Below are 19,379 nucleotides of genomic sequence, written 5' to 3' on the forward strand. Positions count from 1 at the left end.
ATGACATACATTGCAGAAACTCGTTCTGTTACAGCGGAAACTAAACAACTACTAGAGACAACCGAAATGAGAGTACTACGCAGAATAGCTGAAAAGACGCTTCTGGACAGGGACAAAAATGAAAGCTTAAGAAGAGCATGCCAGGTGGAAAATTTAAACGAATGGGTACTCAGCAGAAAAGAAGAATGAAACGAGCATATCAGCAGAATGGACCACAGAAGGATAGTGAGAGTTGCACGCGACAAATCACCGCTAGGTCGCAGAAGTTTAGGACGTCCACGAACACGATGGAGCGACAACTTGTCAGTCTGACCGGTAAAGGCGACGAAACCAAACAGGCGATTCGCCTAGTATGAAGAAGAAAGAAAAAGAAGAAGAAGAGATTAACGATGACGATACAGATGATGAGTAGGAGTCGCATATTGACATTAATTAAGCTAGAGGGTTATATTTATGTTTTTTTTTAAATAAATGACGCGGTTTTTTTCGATTGTATGGTATTAATTGTAGTTGGATTTGATTTAACATTGAGAATGATCGTAAACTGTTAAGCATAAGATACAAATAAATTCACTAATTTGTCTCCACTAATTTCGAGATTCTGAAAGAAGCATCAAATTTTATTTTCTACTAACGACTTTTTCCTATTCCCACATGCAGAAGGGAGTGCGCGACCTCTATTCCCCCAATGGTCCCACCACGTCTATCCCCAATTCCTTCCCGGTTCCCACCCCAACGCCGTGTCGCACCACGTGTACATGCGACACCGGCACCACTCCTACGCCAAACACAATCACTACAACCTCAACAACAATCACCATTCCCACTATCACAACCACAAAATCGATCACCGTTACCACAGAAATTCTATGGGTGGTAGAACAGGTAAATCACTCGCCCCCTTTGATGTCGTATTTTATTTTATTTCTTACTGAATTAATATAAGTTTATATCGTCTTGACTGTATTTGTATTGTATTTACTAAGATTGGGTCCCAGTTCTACAAACTTTTCCTAGAAAAAGCAGTACATTTCACTCTCAGGACTCAACCTTTTAAAATAGGTTGTTATATCTGAGAGTGATATGTTACCTAGGTCTGATAGGTCCAGCTTGGTTTTGCCAAACACCTCAAACCAACAACGTGCTACATGGTTTCGTCTAGTAGTGGGAACTATCGAATGAATACTATCGAAACATTCGATAGTTGCAATTCATTCGAATAATTCGATAGTTAGTAAGAAAACATTCGTTGAAAACTATTCGAATAAAAATTATCGAATAGATCCGTCATCTGCCTTGAAATATTGTATTCTAGTAATTCGGCAGCAAAAACCATTCATTTATAAAATTCATTCATTTATAAAATTCATTCATTTATGAAATTCATTTATTCGTCAGGATCGATTATAATAAAATATTAACTGAATTTTAGTTGTCGTCCGGCGACGTAGGTTTTTTTCCGAGAAAGCGGTCGGTGGCAATGCTATGAAAGAAGCCGGCATCTTTTGGTGGAGTCATATATAGATAAGGACACATTATTTTTTTTATTGAGGTGCTAGTATTTACACAGAAAATACATTATGAAGGGCGCTGTTGCCATATTTTTTGTATTAGTTGATATTAGCAAAGAATATTATTGTTTGGCTTTAGTTAGTTAGGTATAGTATGTCTATATATTCTGCATTTTTTATTAATATTCTGTTGTTACACTGCAATAATACTTGTTATTTTGGATGTAGGAAAATTATTTTTAATGTTTTTAAGCAAAGACTGGTTTAATAAATAATAATAACAGTAATAATTTGTTATACCTATTAACAACAAAATTTAAAATCATTTAATATAAATATTTTTTTTAAGTAGTAGCAAAATATAAACAACAAATTAGATGTCAAAATTATTTATATTAGATCCTATTTAAAAATAATATAGTCTCTAATTTTTCTGGCAACGTTGGTTTATTAAATAATAATAATTGCAGAACTAATTTGTTTGGTTGTTTAACAACAAATTTTAAAATCATGAAATATAAACATTTATTAATTTTCTAAGCAAGCGGTGTAATGGAAGGAAAATATAAATAAAAAATTAGAAATCAAAATTATTTATATTAGGTGCTTTATATTACTATTTAAAAATTATATTTACTTTTACTGGCATTTACTTTAAAAAATAAATGAAATATTTCTTCGCAAAAACTACATGTAAGAGAATTAGCATAAACAAAATACAAACATCGTTAACTTTTTTTTTAAATTGGCACGTGTAAAACTTTCATTTTAATTTTCTCACCCCATAGTTTGAGTTCGATAACCATTTACTTAACCACATTACTTTAATATGATTATTAAGTTCAACTAATTCATATTATTAAAACATCTAAAATACAAATATGTACTTTTAAAATTAATTTAAGTTCATCTCATCTCTCTTAAAAATTGCTACTTCTCAAAATTTCCCATTAAAAAATAGACCATATACCATATAAAATTAAATAATTGAAAGATCGGACTACGGAAAACCACACAACTTTTCGGAAAAATTTTGACCACCTGCACATGCACACAATCGTCAATAAATAAAATTAAAAAATAACTACTATTTTAGTATTTTAACTATTTTAGTAAACGCAAAAATAGCACAGTATTTATACGGTGAAGTTATAAAAATTTGGAAGAACTAATAATGCACTGACGCATACAAAAATCAAACGAATACTAAATTTCATTTATCAAAAGCATTCGATAGTCGTGGCTCAATGATAACCATTTAGTCGCACGGCGAGGTTGTCACATGCTTTAGTTTACAAATGAATGAATGATTTTATTCGAATAAAACCATTCGATAGTTGAAATCATTCATTCATTAACCATTCGATAGTCTAATTCATTCGATAGTTCCCATCGCTAGTTTCGTCATCTTCCATACATACCCATACAGCACATCAAATCACATTTACGATATGTTTACATTATTATATGTGTAACGTAGGGTGATACAATTCCCCCGATGTAAATATGATACGTTTACACATTGTAGTTCAACACGTATGCACAAAGGTTAAACGTCCGCCTCACAATGTAGCCACAGTATAGCATTTACGTATACACAAAGTAAGGGATACACAGTGTGCCGTAGGATACACAGTGCTTGTGTATTACGTTTAAACTCTGTTTACACATTGCAGTTGTGACTACTGCGTGTATACGTATGTATTGTGCTTCGTATATACATCTTGTGCTAGATAAAACTACTTCTTATGAACGAATTTAGGAAATAATACAAGTTTTGATGCCTAACTTTTCGTTCTTTTTAAGAAATATTTATTCAATAATACCAATTATATCTTTTTAGAACAAAAATTAGGGAGGCAAAACTTTGTATTTTCCAAAAGTATCTCGATCGTAAGTTCAAGGGAAGTAGCCTTAAAATTGTTCCATTTTTGTTTTGTATTAAATGTACCATTTTTTTTCCATAAAATGAATTAAGTGGTTAAAAATAAAATTCTTATATTTCTTTATATCATGGAACGCAATAGCGCAAATAACACAATAATAATAATTATTTACACTGCAGAAACCAGAACTAAGAAAACACTGTAAAAGAACAGAATTTGTATCAAAATGTATTAAAAATATAAGTACCTATAGTATAACAACATACTAAAATGGTAAACACTGGTATATCGCCACGATTTGGTGGACCTCGTTTAGTCATTTTTTTCTTCTCTTTTCCCTCCAAGCAGTTGATTTGTTAGCATAGTTATTCATCGAGCACTCTGTTGGACTTTGTTGTATTTTATTTCCAGATTAACAATCTCACCCTTAAAATTTATATGAAACTGATTATTGAATATTAAACATATCTGTATATTGATCCATCAATAACTTACCGAATATCAGTGTATTCTTTGAAGTGTTTAAATCTTTCTTTCTCTGGTCCATTTAGATTTTTATTATTTCCAAATTAAAAAAAATTATATTGCAGAGCTAACCTCTTTATCATTATACGAGAATATTTGGAGCTTTCATTCATTGGAGTCAAAATTTGGTAAATATCGAGTAAGGGAAGAGTCGCTGCTATAATATTAATAATACTCTTAGGAAGGTGTAACAAGGTAATTAAAAACTTGTGCTTACCTTAAAATCTCTTTTAAACTACACACAAACAGAACCTTTATATAGAGCTTCCGAATGATAAAACAATAATGGCTGCTAACACATACCACTCCTAGAAAAGAGAAAGGAGAGAGAACACATAAGATACACTTGGTCGGTGTGTCTACGCTGAGGCTATCCGCGCGTGCGCACACCTTCATTTCATGCTAGAATGTAGACACAGCAGTACACTATTACAAAGTGTCTATATAGAAATTTATATTATGTGTATACGTCCAATTTTTACAAGGTGTGTACTATAGGCACAACTATGGTACGAAGTATCACACATACATATGACATATACATTGTATGTCTCATATACCGACGTCAGATTTCATCATTTTAATAATTATTTGTTACGTTACAAAAAACTCTTTAGAATCTTGAGTGCATACGGTATACAACTAGTAAACACTGTATCACACAATTCTATCAATATAAACCTGCGTGTATCTCATATGTATATGTTAGAACTAGATGAACACTTACGTTCGCTTTAACATATTTGGTTTCTCATGTGTCTCCCTTGTAGAAACGTAATTTCATTTGGACGTCCCAACCTCTGCAGGTGTAATCTTAGTCTGCTGTAGCCCGTGTATACCGCGGTGAGGGTACACTCTCCATTCCTGCCGATGTTTAAGAGTTCTCATGTTGTTTCGCGTGTTGTTCATGTTATTTCGCGTTTGGATGGCCCTGCGAAGATTCTCTTGCCATGTTCCATTCCGGGACTGTCATTCCAGTCCCGAAACGTCGCGTCATGTCGCTAACCCATTCACAAAGCCGGTCTCTTACGATAATTTTTAAGTCTCGGTTCCGATCGACAATATTTTTCTGTCCCAACCATTGAAGGTATTTTTTATATTCATTTTGGAAGATTCACTTTTAGGTGGAGCCTTGTCGTGCTTTTTCAGTTTTTTTTAATATCTCGTCCATTTTAATGGAAACGCACTCGAACGTGTACGGAATTCGTGCGAAAGGCGTTTTTTTTTGACAAAAAACTGAACTCGATTAACAACACCCGTCAGTTTATAAACAGGCCATTTAATTAATAGTAACCTGGCAATAAACAAAGTTCCTACCAGCAGCATTAATACAAATATACCGGTACATTGATAAATACAACATTTGTGTTGTTTTCAAATGGGAGAAAATATACTAAATTCAGTAAGAAATAAAATTGTCTATGTACCACGGGAATTATAAAGTGTTAATAATCTCGGGCAATTATAGTATACAGAAACTTTGCCTTCAGTTATTTATAATTTCCTTGATACATAATAATCAACTATTTAATTTGTCTATTTGTTCCTTGCACGCTATTTGTTTCACATGTGTAAAAATGTATTTTTGTTTTTGTATTAATATAAGGTTCTTTAAGACTAAGTTCAGCATGATTTATTTTATTTTGATTAAATGTAAAATTATCAATATTGTATAGAATGATCATTCCCTAAAAAAACTAAGGAATGAAAATATCATCAAATTTTTGATAATACTAATGTTATTAACTAATTATAAAACATAGATATGAAATATTCCGGTCTTCTTTTGGTAGTCCTAGTATGCTACTTTCAAATGTTTTCAAAAATTGTTCAAATTACAAGGGTTGTAGAATGTTTAGGAGGGGAGTTAATCACCACGACCTAATTAGTAGGGTTGAAAAAATTAAATTTCTAAAAGTACGTAAGATTTCAAACAAATTTTAAAATTTTCATAATTTTTTCACTATATTTATTATGTTTCTATTTTTCTACAGTGTGACCCACTCAAGACCGGGCACCCTCCATAAAATCTGTGTTTATAGTCCGATTTTGATGATTTTTTTTTCAAATATAAAGTTTCAAAAAATGTACTTTAGGGCTCAATGTCATGTTATTTCACAAAAAACAAGGCCTACTTAATAAAGTTTTTGTGGTGAAAAATTTTATTAAGTTAAATTTTATTAAATCGCTAATCATATTAGCGATTTTTTTTCAAAAAATTTGAGTACACCCCTACATTCGGCATCCCCCAAAACAGTTCTGTACCAAATTTCGTTTAAAAATATTAATTATTAATAATTCTGCAGTTAAATTAAATAATTCCCTATTTTTGCCAATTTAACGATGAGTTATCACGTAACCCTTGAAAAAAAACAATCCACGACAACGAGTTTTATTACAAACAATGATAAAAATACTACAAGCAACACAATAACCGAATAATAAGTTAAACATATTCAAATAATTCTAGTTGCTTCTACCAGCCCTCCATTCAGTTCAATACATTTGTCGCATCTTTTTCTTAGATTAACAGTTACATTCCTAAGCTGCTGTGGTGTAATATTTGCAGAAGCCTCTGTAATTCTAATACGTAATTCATCTACAGATTGAGGTCTAGATTTGTAAACTTGTTGCTTTAAGAAACCCCAAAGAAAGAAATCAAGGGGTGTTAGGTCCGGGGATCTCGGTGGCCACTCAATTAGCGAGCTATTTCGACTCTATCCACTTATTTTCAAAATTTTCATTTAACCATTCCCTGACAACTGCCGCGTTATGCACAGGTGATCCGTCCAATTGAAATTTTAAATTCAAACGGGTTTGGCATGGTAAATTATGTATTGCATCCCAAAAGTCATTAATCAGAAAATTCAAAAACGTTGGACTATTCAAATTTCTCTCAAAAAAATATGGACCAATGATTCTATCATCAAGTATGCCACACCACACATTTAATTTCTGAGAATACTGTCTTCTTGTATTGATCACCCATTCAGGGTTTTCGACTGCCCAGAATCGCGAATTTTGAGAGGATACTACTCCGTTTGTACTAAATGTTGCCTCATCACTAAATAAAATTTCTTTTAAGAAATTTCTATTATTTAAATACTCTGCTTGAGCCCATAAGCAGAATTCTAATCGTCTAACATCATCTCCGTTTTCCAAAGTGTGTAAAATCTTTGGTTTAAAGGGTTTAACTTTATTAGTTCGCAAACATCTCCTAATATTTTCCCTTGGTATATCCAAATCAACACTGGCGCCTCTAATGCTTGCACGAGGATTGTTACGAAAATATTCTAATATTTCCTCATTCCGCCTATTTATTCGATGTTCCGGCCTTCTGTTTTTTAGTAAGTATTTTGACACACAACCAGTTTCATTAAAAACTCTATTTATTCGTTGAACCGTGCTTCTACTTACTGCAGGTCTGTCGGGATGTCTGTTGTTAAATTCTCTGGCAGCTTCTCCTGCTTGAAGATAGTTATCACCCACTAAACGAATAATTTCAATTTTATCCCTAATATTTAATTGTTCCATAATGCAAATAATATTTCTTGATACAACACTTTTCTGCGTGCTATTAAATTAATATTCAATTCTACGCTGCAAGAATTGACAGCTAATAAAACCCATTGTTGTGGATTGTTTTTTTCAAGGGTTACGTGATAACTCATCGTTAAATTGGCAAAAATAGGGAATTATTTAATTTAACTGCAGAATTATTAATAATTAATATTTTTAAACGAAATTTGGTACAGAATGTTTTGGGGGATGCCGAATGTAGGGGTGTACTCAAATTTTTGAAAAAAAATCGCTAATATGATTTTTGCAAATTTTTCACCACAAAAACTTTATTAAGTAGGCCTTGTTTTTTGTGAAATAACATGACATTGAGCCCTAAAGTACATTTTTTGAAACTTTATATTTGAAAAAAAAATCATCAAAATCGGACTATAAACACAGATTTTATGGAGGGTGCCCGGTCTTGAGTGGGTCACACTGTATGTACCCTGAAATTGAGTCAAAAGTAGTCAAAATGGCCAATTTTTCGATATTTTCCTTACATAGTCATGGAAATTGGTAATTTTGATCCTATCACCGATTTTTATAAAACTACTGTTATTTACTAATTAGAATGTATAAAAAAAAGAAAATATAGACCAATGTGAGACCACAATGAAGATAGAACATAGAATCAGTAAAAATCATTTTTTCATTTTTATGAATGTTTGGTAGAATACCTTTTTTTAGTTAGTCCTAATGATATACATATATTGTCCCTTTGAAAGTTACTTTTATTTTTACTATTATTCTTATATATAACCTGTAGTTTACTCAATATCCAGCTAAACATCTTGTTGCGGATTTCTTTGAAGTTTGTAGACTATGATATGTTTCTCTCACTCTAATATACGTAGAGACCTATGATATAATATACCCCTGAGGTGACATGCGAACTCTCAAATTTCTGTATAGTCTGTTCAATAATGGGATTCATGACATTTTTTGGATGTCGTCTGTCGAAATCCTCCCTGATTCTTGGACAGACTATAGAGATATCCAGCTGGGTGTTGAAGAAGCTATGCTCGAACTATACGAATTGAACTAATCCTGTTTGAATTTAGCTCCTAGAGCTCTGCACCATCATAACCAAGAAGATGGCGACTATGACGTCATTACCGCCTACGTTATGGACGATACCAATTCTCTGAATCAAGAAAACGAGTTAAATTCTGGTCCAGCTTCAATTAAGGTAAAAACATTACTTAATATTTTTTTGAATGAGAGTGGTGTGAAGTAATAGTTTAACAAAATTTGGACTGATTTTTATTTTTAACTTTTGAATGTAGTGCTAGAATATAAAATAATATAGAATATAGAATAATGTAAATATTTTTAAATGTGTTTCTGATCTGAGTAATTAAGTAAAATTTTAGTTCGTATAGATTTTCCTAACAAAATTTATGCAATGAACTAAAATTGTTACTTATATTCTGTTGTAAATATTTAATATTTAAATTGTTTTGTTATAGAAATAAAGCACTTCGCAGCTATTAGCACAAAATTGTCTTTACAGGATGTAAATTTTGCTTTCTATTATGTTTAATGAAAAATAATAATATGATAAATAATCTGAATCACTGTCCAAAGAACAACTAACATTATTCCCAAAAATGATGTGTCTAGGACTAGCGAGAATTTGCAATGCATTACAACTAAGGGTGTCCAAACCAAAGACATCTAAATGGGTAGAGAGAACACTCCATTCATAAAACTCAATATTTTAGAATCATACATGGTTTGACACTTTTATGAGAGTTAAAAAGAGGTGGGTACATAAATATGACAAGACGGTTGAGTTTCGTCCTTGCTTCATCTATCTTTCTATCATTTGGCTCTATCAGTAGCGTGACGATCAATCCGTGGTATCTAACTAGCGTGACGTCATAAATCTCGCTGCGAGGCTGTTCTATTAGAGACGGCATTGGTTTGATATTTAGAAATGTCAAAGGCTGATGACATTTTACTTTTGTCAATTATGACATTTTGCGTTGATTTTTGCAAGAAGAGGAAGAAGTGTCACTTGTTTTATTATTTTTCTTTTCTATTTCACGAAAGTAAAAAGAGTTACCTATCTGATTCGTTCAGGCACTCATTTTAAAGAATATCAGTAACTTTTTTGATAGAGGGATTTTATATTTGCCATGTTGGTAAAAAATATCGGTCAAAATTCAAAGTTATTCATTTTATAGACTATACTACTAATTTTAGCGACCCACGTTGGGCGCCATATAATGTGGCTTGTGTTTTGGGATTTATCATATCTTTTAGTTCTCAGCCGCAAGGATAGTTTGAGTCTTCAAATTTTGATAGTAAAATTTGACTAGTAGATAAAAATTAGAAACCAAATAACTATTTCAAACAATTTCTTTGGATAGATGGCTTTTATATTTGCCATATTGGTAAAAAATAACGGTCAAAATTCAAAATTATTCATTTTATAGACTATATCAGAGATTAAGAAATTATACTGTGGGAACATTTGCGGTGAAAAGGCAGTTCTAAAAAGTTTTCGAAAAATATACAGGGACATTTAAAAGAAAATGTACGATTTTCAACATCTTTTTTTAGCGAAAAAAAAACTCATAGACGTGTTGACCACTCTTGAAAATATTTGCACTCACCCTGTATATGATTGTAACACCATTTTTGGGACAACACATCATTTTTGGGATGTATTAATTTTTCTTCTTCTTTATGTTGGTTTGTGGTGTTTTCTAATACTCTCCGGAATGTCACTAACTGTCAAACTAACCTGCTGCTTTGCCGTTGCGGCGTTCCTCCGTAACTAGGTAAACGCTAGACAGCGCCCCTCTTTGGGACATGGGTTTACTGTAGATTACACTTTGGACGGGATAAGGCATGCTCGAGGTTGTAACAGTGCTCATGTTATAAAAAAGGTAATGCATCAATTAGGAGTTAGTTAGCTAATTAACCAGCAATAACATTGTAGTGTAGTTAAGCTCATTAATTTGGACATAGTCCATAAGAAATAGATTTAATAGATACCGGGTTATGCGTCGCCTCAGGACATAGGAAATCACCTCAGGACATAGGAAATAGGAAATAATTAAGGGTGTGGTTTATTGGCTCCTCTATTGATTTTAAAAGAAAGTTTTAGTGCCATTCTTTAAAGTCCTGGATTAGAATAGGACATAATCATTGCCTGGAAATTTATATGATGAAATTTTGGCAAAATAATTTAATATTAACTAGACGGTCCCTAGTGGTAGGTAAAGTAATTTTTAGAGGTTACTAGTTAATTTGGTAGCCTAGAAAATACATGTAATGTCCTTTAAATGTATTTGACATAATCATAGATAAAGGAAATAAATTTAGATTGGAATGCCCGTCAAAATTTTTGGTCGCGAAATTGTTTTGGGTCGCGACCGTTGTATGCGATCTGGCGCTGGTATACCGGTTGCTAAGAACAACCGCAAACAAATACAGAAATAATTTTCTCTTGTCCATATCTCTTGTCAAAGTCAGAATCTTCAAAAATTATAAAATCTTTCAAAATCTAAACCGCTCTCATTGAAAAAATTCCGAAAAGCGTTTAAAGCGTCCATTTTCAAAGTAATTATTGCTATCTTGTGAGTTTAATTTAAGTTTTATTTATTCAAACTCTTGATAATTGTGAAAAAGTGACATTAAAAACTTAAAAAGCTGTGCTGTGAACTGTGAACATAGACAAACAAATGAAAAGAGACTGGCAAATTAAATGGCAAAGAGAGGGACAACGTTCCCGTAGCGCAACTCAGAACGCAAAATTTCGTTCTATTCATGTTGATCTGCGCATTGCGTCTATTGGGCCCACTATCTCATTCTAATATAACAAGAGAAAAGGAAGCAGCCATATAAAACGTAATTTCTAAATAGAAATTAGAACAATCGCCTTTCGTTTTCGTCATCATGACAACCAAGATGACAACATCATGACAATTCGTCATGTTTGTTAATTTTTCTTTTGGTGATTTACCTTTTTTTCTACACTCTCCATTTTATTGACCTATGAATATGGATAAGGAACAAATTCCTTTGTTCCATATAGGTATTTATATTAAAATTATATAAGAGTTTCTTGCCTTGAACTGCTAATATAGAAATTAATTCCACGCTGTGTTCGACACAATGTGGATCAACCTGCTCTCACTACCGGTTTCGGGGCCCTACCCCATCATCAGGTGAGCTTGGGTCATTTCCACAAAATGTCGAGCACAGCGCAGAGTATATAAATACGACTTATCGTAAAGTAGCTGTAAGATATTAAGTCCCGCATCGCGAGATAGCGGCCTGCGTGCAATGGTAGTACTTTCGTACCACCGAGGCACAACTATCGATAGATAGTTTTAGAGCTAGGCCCTTTGATAAAGCCCTTGCTGTGCCTGTGCCCCTGTCTGTTGCTCCAGTAGACATTCTGCTTTTCCCTGATCCAGAGTTTTAGTGCACTACGGGCCATACATTTGGGTATTCCCAGTACTCGCTCTGGACCAAGATAGGATGCCGATGATCCTTGCCTAGCTAGCTCATCAGCTTTTTCGTTTCCAGAATAATTTAATTCTGTTCCTTAAACAAGTTCACAGTTGATAGGTAGCCATCCTTTAAACGTACGACACCCTTAAAATTGACATGGGATTCCTACATGTCCTGAGGAACTGCATAACCCGGTATAAGCTTGTTTTTTATTACATCAGACAAAGAGTTCGTAAGGAAAGTTTTAATATATCAATCGGGAAAATAATTTAAACAAAAATACTATCAGCAATCTCTCAAATACATATTGGCGGATTATAGGAGAGGGGTTAAAAGTAAACTTTTACTTCTTGACTCTTCTCACTCCTAAGGCCCTTGTGGAAAATATGTATAAATTGGCTAGAGAAAATAATATTTTACAAGCATTTGATGACTCTTGCAGTGTTGTGTTGGTTATTTAGGTATTTCAATTAAGAACTATTCTATATATTAGGTGTTATGCTTTATAATTTATAACTATATTACAGATTACAAGGCATAAACAGGCTATTTCATATTGAATGCTAATTCTAAAAAAATATTTTCACGTAAAACATTTTTTTTATTATTTGATATTTTTCTTTTTCTGGCAATTAATTTTACAATCAACAGTTTTCAAAAATTTCTAGATACTTATATAAAATATTCCTTACTTTGAATAAAAAGATTAAGGAAGGAATATATCAACAAACTCAGTTGGAACGCGATGGGGAATATCATTGACTTAAATTCCGGTTATCAGTGCCGTTCTAATTTTATTAAAAATGCCTAAAAGTATTTTTTTGGTTTTATTTTTCGTTGTCTATAAATGTTATTAGTATTAATATTGTTAAACTAATATATTTCTAAAAAAAATAATTAAATTATAGTATTACTGAAGTACTGAGACTGACGTATCCTAAATATTTTTTGATTGAATTGATGTAAATAAAAGTAAAAATTCAGCAAAAGAATTATAATTAGTTAATTTCAAGTGAATTTCATAATTTACGGGTTTACTACACGTAACGTGTATTATACAGGGTGAGGTCTTAAATATGTGTAAATATTTTCAGGGCTGGTAGAACTCGATAAAAGAAACATATTTTTTGGAGCTTCATGATGTTGATTTTGTCTTTAATGCTTGAATACATGGGATAGCATTATACTCCTTTCTTAATATTTTTGTTCCTTTTTTTATTATCATTCACATAACCTTATTTTGTTAGCATTCAATGATGGAATACACTGGAAATAGGATGATTATGTGGCATCGTGTAATGTTTTAAATTTTTATTCATATTGTTTTTAAATTTACAAAAACTTAATTCTAATAATACCATAATTAATTATATAAATTATTATAATCATCTTGATATTGAAAAATATAATAATACTATAAATAGTTTTAGTGCAATATGCATGTACATATGGCATGTGAAATTTCAAATTTGTAAAAATAAGTTGTACAATACATAAAAAGTTTATTAAATTGTGTTGTTATATTTAATAATAATAAAAAACATATTTAGAGTACGGATTCCGTGGAAGACATCAATTCAGTAAACTCGGCGGACACCAACAATGTTGGATCCAACACGGACATTCCCGAAGATAACAAAATATCAGCAAATGACGAGAACTGGACCGATATTAACCTAAACGAAGAGGATGCCCGAACTGACTTAAAAGAAGAAGCTAGAAACGCCGAGAACATTTCACATTCTCACGGTCTAGACTTGGAAGGAAACATAGAAAATACCTCTCCAGACCGAGGTAAAGTATGAGCTTTAAGGTACATTCAGGCTGAGAGCGTCGAGCGTCGCGACCGCGTGTCGAAATGGAATCAATTCACTTAACTTAAATTAGACCGTTCAGGCAGACAGCGTCGCGTTTGGCGTTGCGCTAGCGTCGGGGTTCGAGTTCAATGGGGCGGACGCGTCGCAAACGCGACGCTCTCAGCCTGAAAGTACCTTTATAATAAAGAATAAATCAAATTCGACCTCCACCATTGGAATCTCAAAAACTATTGGAGATACACGGATGGCTAAATTAGGGCAAAGTTGTGCATTAATGTGCCTAATAATACAGGGTGGTCCGAACTGTATTCCGAGAGCAACATGAGAAATTTAATTTTGATGTCAATATGACTCCTACTTGTAGAGGGCGCCACCTACATATTTTTTAACTGGTTTGAAGAGTAATAACTTTTCGTCCGTACTTGTATAAAATTACTGAGTAGAAAAATATACATTTACGATGATTTTTACGCGAAAAAGTTCTCTTGGTAAAAATCGCTACGAATAATGGTTTTCGAGATATTTAGAATTGAAATGATCAACACCTGTCAACATTAACATATATTAAACATGTTGACTAAACAGTTATTACTCTGAAATCATAAATTTGAAATGTTTTTATACCAAAAATTCAACAGAACTGTTCTATCATCATTTTTTGCAGAAAAATTTATGATTAATTTAAAAAAAAATTCCTAAATTTATTATTTCAGTGAAATAACTATCTACTCAACGTGTTTATTTTTCGTCAATAATGACATGTATTGTCTATTTCCATGTTAATTATCTTAAGAACGGTTACTCGTAGCGATTTTTACAAAGAGATATTTTTTACGTAAAAAGTTACAGAGATGTATACTTTTCACTCGGTAGTTTTATACAGGTACCAACAAAAAGTTATTACGCTTCAAAACAGTTAAAACACAGGTAGGTGGCGCCCAAGAACAGTTAACCTAATAGGACTGTTTATTCAGCCAAAGGTGTCCGCCAGGTGCATGCGAAAACTACTCGCTTTGTGACGTCATTGTAGTCCTTGTCATGCTTATTTAGTCCTTATCCGGCAACCAATAATACACACACGTGCATTATTGGTTGCCGACTGCAAAACGTTCGTTATTTAGTTTATTTATTTAAACACCTTATATGTATGCAGTATAGAAAATTTACTTATAAATCGTTTTAAATACTCGGATAATGCATTTTTAAGAACAGCAGTTCCCAGCATCACCTTTTGCAAGCATTCTTTTTAGAATACTTCCATATTTTGCTTTAAAATAATTAATAAACAATATCGTGGGCACTTAGTAAGCACTTTGTCACAATCCACAACACAAAATGAACGTATTTAGACACTCTTTAGCTCTAAAAACTTTAAAGACACCCTTTTCACATTTAAAATTGACAAAATAATTAACTCAAAATTTCTCAGCTGTTATTTTTATAAGTTTACCATAGGCAACTAATAACACACTATCATGACAAGGACTACAATGACGTCACAACTGTCAGCTGAAGCGCGGGAAGAGGCGAACGTACGTCTTATGAGAATGAGCAATCCTATTAGTTTACCGTTCTTGGGTGGCGCCCTCTACTAGTAGGTGTCATATTGACACCGAAATCAAATTTCTCATGTCAAAAAACTACCAGACACCTTTTTTCATCCAAATATTGACGTTACTTCTGGAATAATTTAGAAAAAATCGAAATAAAGATGAAACTTCTACACCCTATATCTCTGAAAGTAAGCATTTTAGAACATACATTTATAAGAACTTTTTTACTTATTTTTATCTGCAGAATATTCTGCCGAAGTTTCCGGTAAAACACGAAAACAAGTGAAATCAAGGATGGACTTCCATTATTACTAAATTACGCTATCATGAAAATAAACCCTAGTTTTAGGCAATACGAAATTCGGCGGTTCTCTGTCAAAAGCAATATGGCGGCACAAAATTACTAAAAATTAAATACAATTATTTATTGTCCGCCTTTCGGATATTTTAATCTGATCTACCTATATAAAATTAATCAAAAATTAATAAAAAAATATATGTATGCACGATAATGTTACATAAACATTTTTAAAAATATATGATTACAGTTGAGGGTTGGAACCTTTGGTGTTACACAGCAAAATAAAAACACTAAATCACCACAATACACCAAAACACTTTTACTTTTACACTGGGCGCGCGTTTCGCTAACCATGTTAGCATCATCAGCAGATGAATATAAACTAAAGTACAGTCTACAAGTTGAGCGTTGATATACTCGCTCAGTGGGCACCGAGTGGGCGTGGCAAAATCTAGCCAACCGAGTCAGAGCCCACTGAGCGTAACAGTTTGATTTCTGCCACTAGAGTAGTAGGAACAAAGAACTTGAAGGAATTGGACCGTTGTCTCTGTTCATACTATCTTTACATTTATTAATTCTGATGCTTTCATATGCATCTAATTGCCTGTAATTTGAGACTTGTTTAATTAATTTTAAATTATTAAGATCTATACAATGTTCTTTATCAACAATATGTTCGGCAACGCAAGACTTATCCGGTCTACCATATCTTATCTGAGCTAAATGTTCTTTAAATCTAGTTAATATTGATCTTGTAGTTTGCCCAACATATTTCTGATTACAATCTTTACAAGAAATTTCTTAAATACCCGACCTTTCCAGTGGAGGTGTTTTATCCTTTGGATTGCCTAATAATTGTTGTAATTTATTATTAGCACTCTACACAAGTTTATAATTGACATTCTTAAAAATTCCTTCTAGACCACGGTTTAGACCATAATTTTATTTCTAAGTTGAATAATCGTTTTCCTTCCATTAAATTTACGCATAAAATTGAGAACAACGACAGATTACCATTTCTAGATGTTTTAGTTATTAGAAATATTAATAATTGCCTGGAATTTGATATCTATAGGAAAAATACGACCACACGCAGATATATTCCTAATGAATCACATCATAGTGTTGAACATAAAATGGCTAGTTTAAATTTCTTAGTTCATAGATTACTTAGTTTCCCACTTTCCAACGAAGGATATGAAATAGAAATAGATTACATTAGGAATGTAGCTGAGTGTAATGGATATTCTCCTTCACTAGTTGATAAATTAATTAGAAAACGTAGGTATAGGTTAACGATTTCTGAAAATTCGACTTTTCAAGTGGAGAAAGATACGTCTAAATATTTTTCGATACCGTTGGATAGAGAGTTATCCCGTGGTCTAAAAGGAATTTTTAAGAATGTCAATTATAAACTTGTGTATAGTGCTAATAATAAATTACAATAATTATTAGGTAATCCAAAGGATAAAACACCTCCACTGGAAAGGTCGGGTATTTACGAAATTTCTTGTAAAGATTGTAATCAGAAATATGTTGGGCAAACTACAAGATCAATATTAACTAGATTTAAAGAACATTTAGCTCAGATAAGATATGGTAGACCGGATAAATCATGCGTTGCCGAACATATTGTTGATAAAGAACATTGTATAGATCTTAATAATTTAAAATGAATTAAACAAGTCTCAAATTACAGGCAATTAGATGCATATGAAAGCATCAGAATTAATAAATGTAAAGATAGTATGAACAGAGACAACGGTCCAATTCCTTCAAGTTCTTTGTTCCTACTACTCTAGTGGCGGAAATCTAACTGTTACGCTCAGTGGGCTCTGACTCGGTTGGCTAGATTTTGCCACGCCCACTCTGTGCCCACTGAGCGAGTATATAAACGGTCAACTTGTAGATTGTACTTTAGTTTATAATCATCTGCTGATGATGCTAACATGGTTAGCGAAACGCGCGTCCAGTGTAAAAGTAAAAGTGTTTTGGTGTATTGTGGTGATTTAGTGTTTTTATTTTGCTTTTAAAAATATATGACGTAATTTTTTCTCAGAAAACTAAACGTTTAGAGATTTTGACATAACCAATTTACTTCTTTTTGTTTTCTAGCCTACTAGTATAATTTTTAGACCTTATAATCCTAGGCGGCAGCCTAACGTTATTTTTCCTCATAATATCTCCCTTTAGAGAGAAGATAAAAAGATGCGGCTGCGCTGATATTTTGGAAAATTTTTGCTCTATTTAACTGTGTAAAAAGAAACATAACCTGCTATTTAATTTTTTTATTCAAAATGCAATATTGTTATGATGTCAAACAGCGCCCTCTATCTACCACGAAAAAATGTATCGAAACAAAATGTATACTGAGAATTATTAAGAATGGCGAGGGTCGATTTTGATTACCCTGTATGGTGAATTAATAATGATTTGGGCTTTATTTTATAGGCGAAAAACATTTAGGCCAAATCTCAGTGGTGCGGGTCCCTGAAAACTTGCTACAAGCTCCCACCAGCCAAATCAGACCAGATGAACTTCCAGTCAGCAGTTTGGTTGATCACATTTCGATACCCACACCGTCCAGAGAAGCCTCCTTGACGCAGAAACTGGAAATGGCTCTTGGTTCAGTCTGTCCCTTGTTACGAGAAATCATGGTTGATTTTGCTCCGTTCTTGTCTAAAACCTTGGTTGGATCGCACGGTCAAGAACTTCTAATGGAAGGCAAAGGCTTGACCACGTTTAAAAACAGTACGTCGGTCGTAGAACTGGTTATGTTGCTATGCTCACAGGAATGGCAAAATTCTCTACAAAAACACGCAGGTTTAGCTTTTATCGAATTGATCAATGAAGGCAGATTGTTGTCTCACGCCATGAAAGATCACATCGTTCGAGTAGCGAACGAAGCCGAATTTATTCTAAACAGAATGAGAGCGGACGATGTTTTAAAACATGCTGATTTTGAGGTACGTTCTATATTACAGTACGTCTGCCCGTTCTGTAGCTACGGGGTATCCGTGAGAGGGGAGACGATATTCTCTCGATGTTTTTCGTAAAAAATTAGACGACGCGTCCCATCAATAAAAATTCGACAAATTTGCAAATAGCCAATAAAATGAGTGGGCGGAGCGATTTGCGGTGACGTACTCGTCAAGTCGACGTATAAAATATATTGCTGTTTATTTAAATAATTTTTGTCCGCATTCCTTTCATAGACACAGATCCAGCAGACGAACTGTAGTACGTCTGCTCGTTCTTTAGCTACGGGGTATCCGTGAGAGGGGAAACGATATTCTCTCGATGTTTTTCGTAAATAATTAGACGACGCGCCCCATCAATAAAAATTCGACAAATTTGCAAATAGTTAATAAAATGAGTGGGCGGAGCGATTTGCGGTGACGTACTCGTCAAGTCGACGTAGAAAATATATTGCTGTTTATTTAAATAATTTTTGTCCGCATTCCTTTCATAGACACAGATCCAGCAGACGTACTGTATTGCACTGGTGTGCAAACACCTATTTTTGAGCTCTGGCACCATTTTCGCTGAGTCTTATATCAAATGACGTCCTGACTCTAAATGTAGCTCCCGTTTTCCCCTACTTCTTTTCAGGGAAATCTTCTCTCCATTTTTACCATATTTTTATCACTTTTCTATAATAATCACAATTTTATAGACACGAATTTAATTTGGAGAGGTGAAAATAATTATTTTAGCTGTAAAAAGGAAAGATAATATTATGATCTCTACTTTTA

General features: G+C 33.1%; 1 protein-coding gene across 2 annotated transcripts in view; it reads left to right on the forward strand.

Moving 5' to 3' along the window:
- LOC115886113 (neurobeachin) overlaps positions 1-19,379 on the forward strand; it is a 372,451-nt gene that overhangs the window by 39,487 nt on the left and 313,585 nt on the right. Inside the window, exons 10-14 of one of the 2 annotated variants that reach the window (XM_030905177.1) lie at positions 661-885; positions 8,545-8,672; positions 10,273-10,380; positions 13,504-13,747; positions 18,076-18,590. In XM_030905177.1, the coding sequence (XP_030761037.1) occupies positions 661-885; positions 8,545-8,672; positions 10,273-10,380; positions 13,504-13,747; positions 18,076-18,590 (1,220 nt within the window). The remainder of the gene's footprint in view (positions 1-660; positions 886-8,544; positions 8,673-10,272; positions 10,381-13,503; positions 13,748-18,075; positions 18,591-19,379) is intronic. The other variant, XM_030905178.1, reaches the window with a different exon arrangement.

Source organism: Sitophilus oryzae, unplaced genomic scaffold, assembly GCF_002938485.1.
Source record: "Sitophilus oryzae breed Bouriz unplaced genomic scaffold, Soryzae_2.0 scaffold_467_pilon_pilon, whole genome shotgun sequence".
NCBI lineage: Eukaryota > Metazoa > Arthropoda > Insecta > Coleoptera > Curculionidae > Sitophilus > Sitophilus oryzae.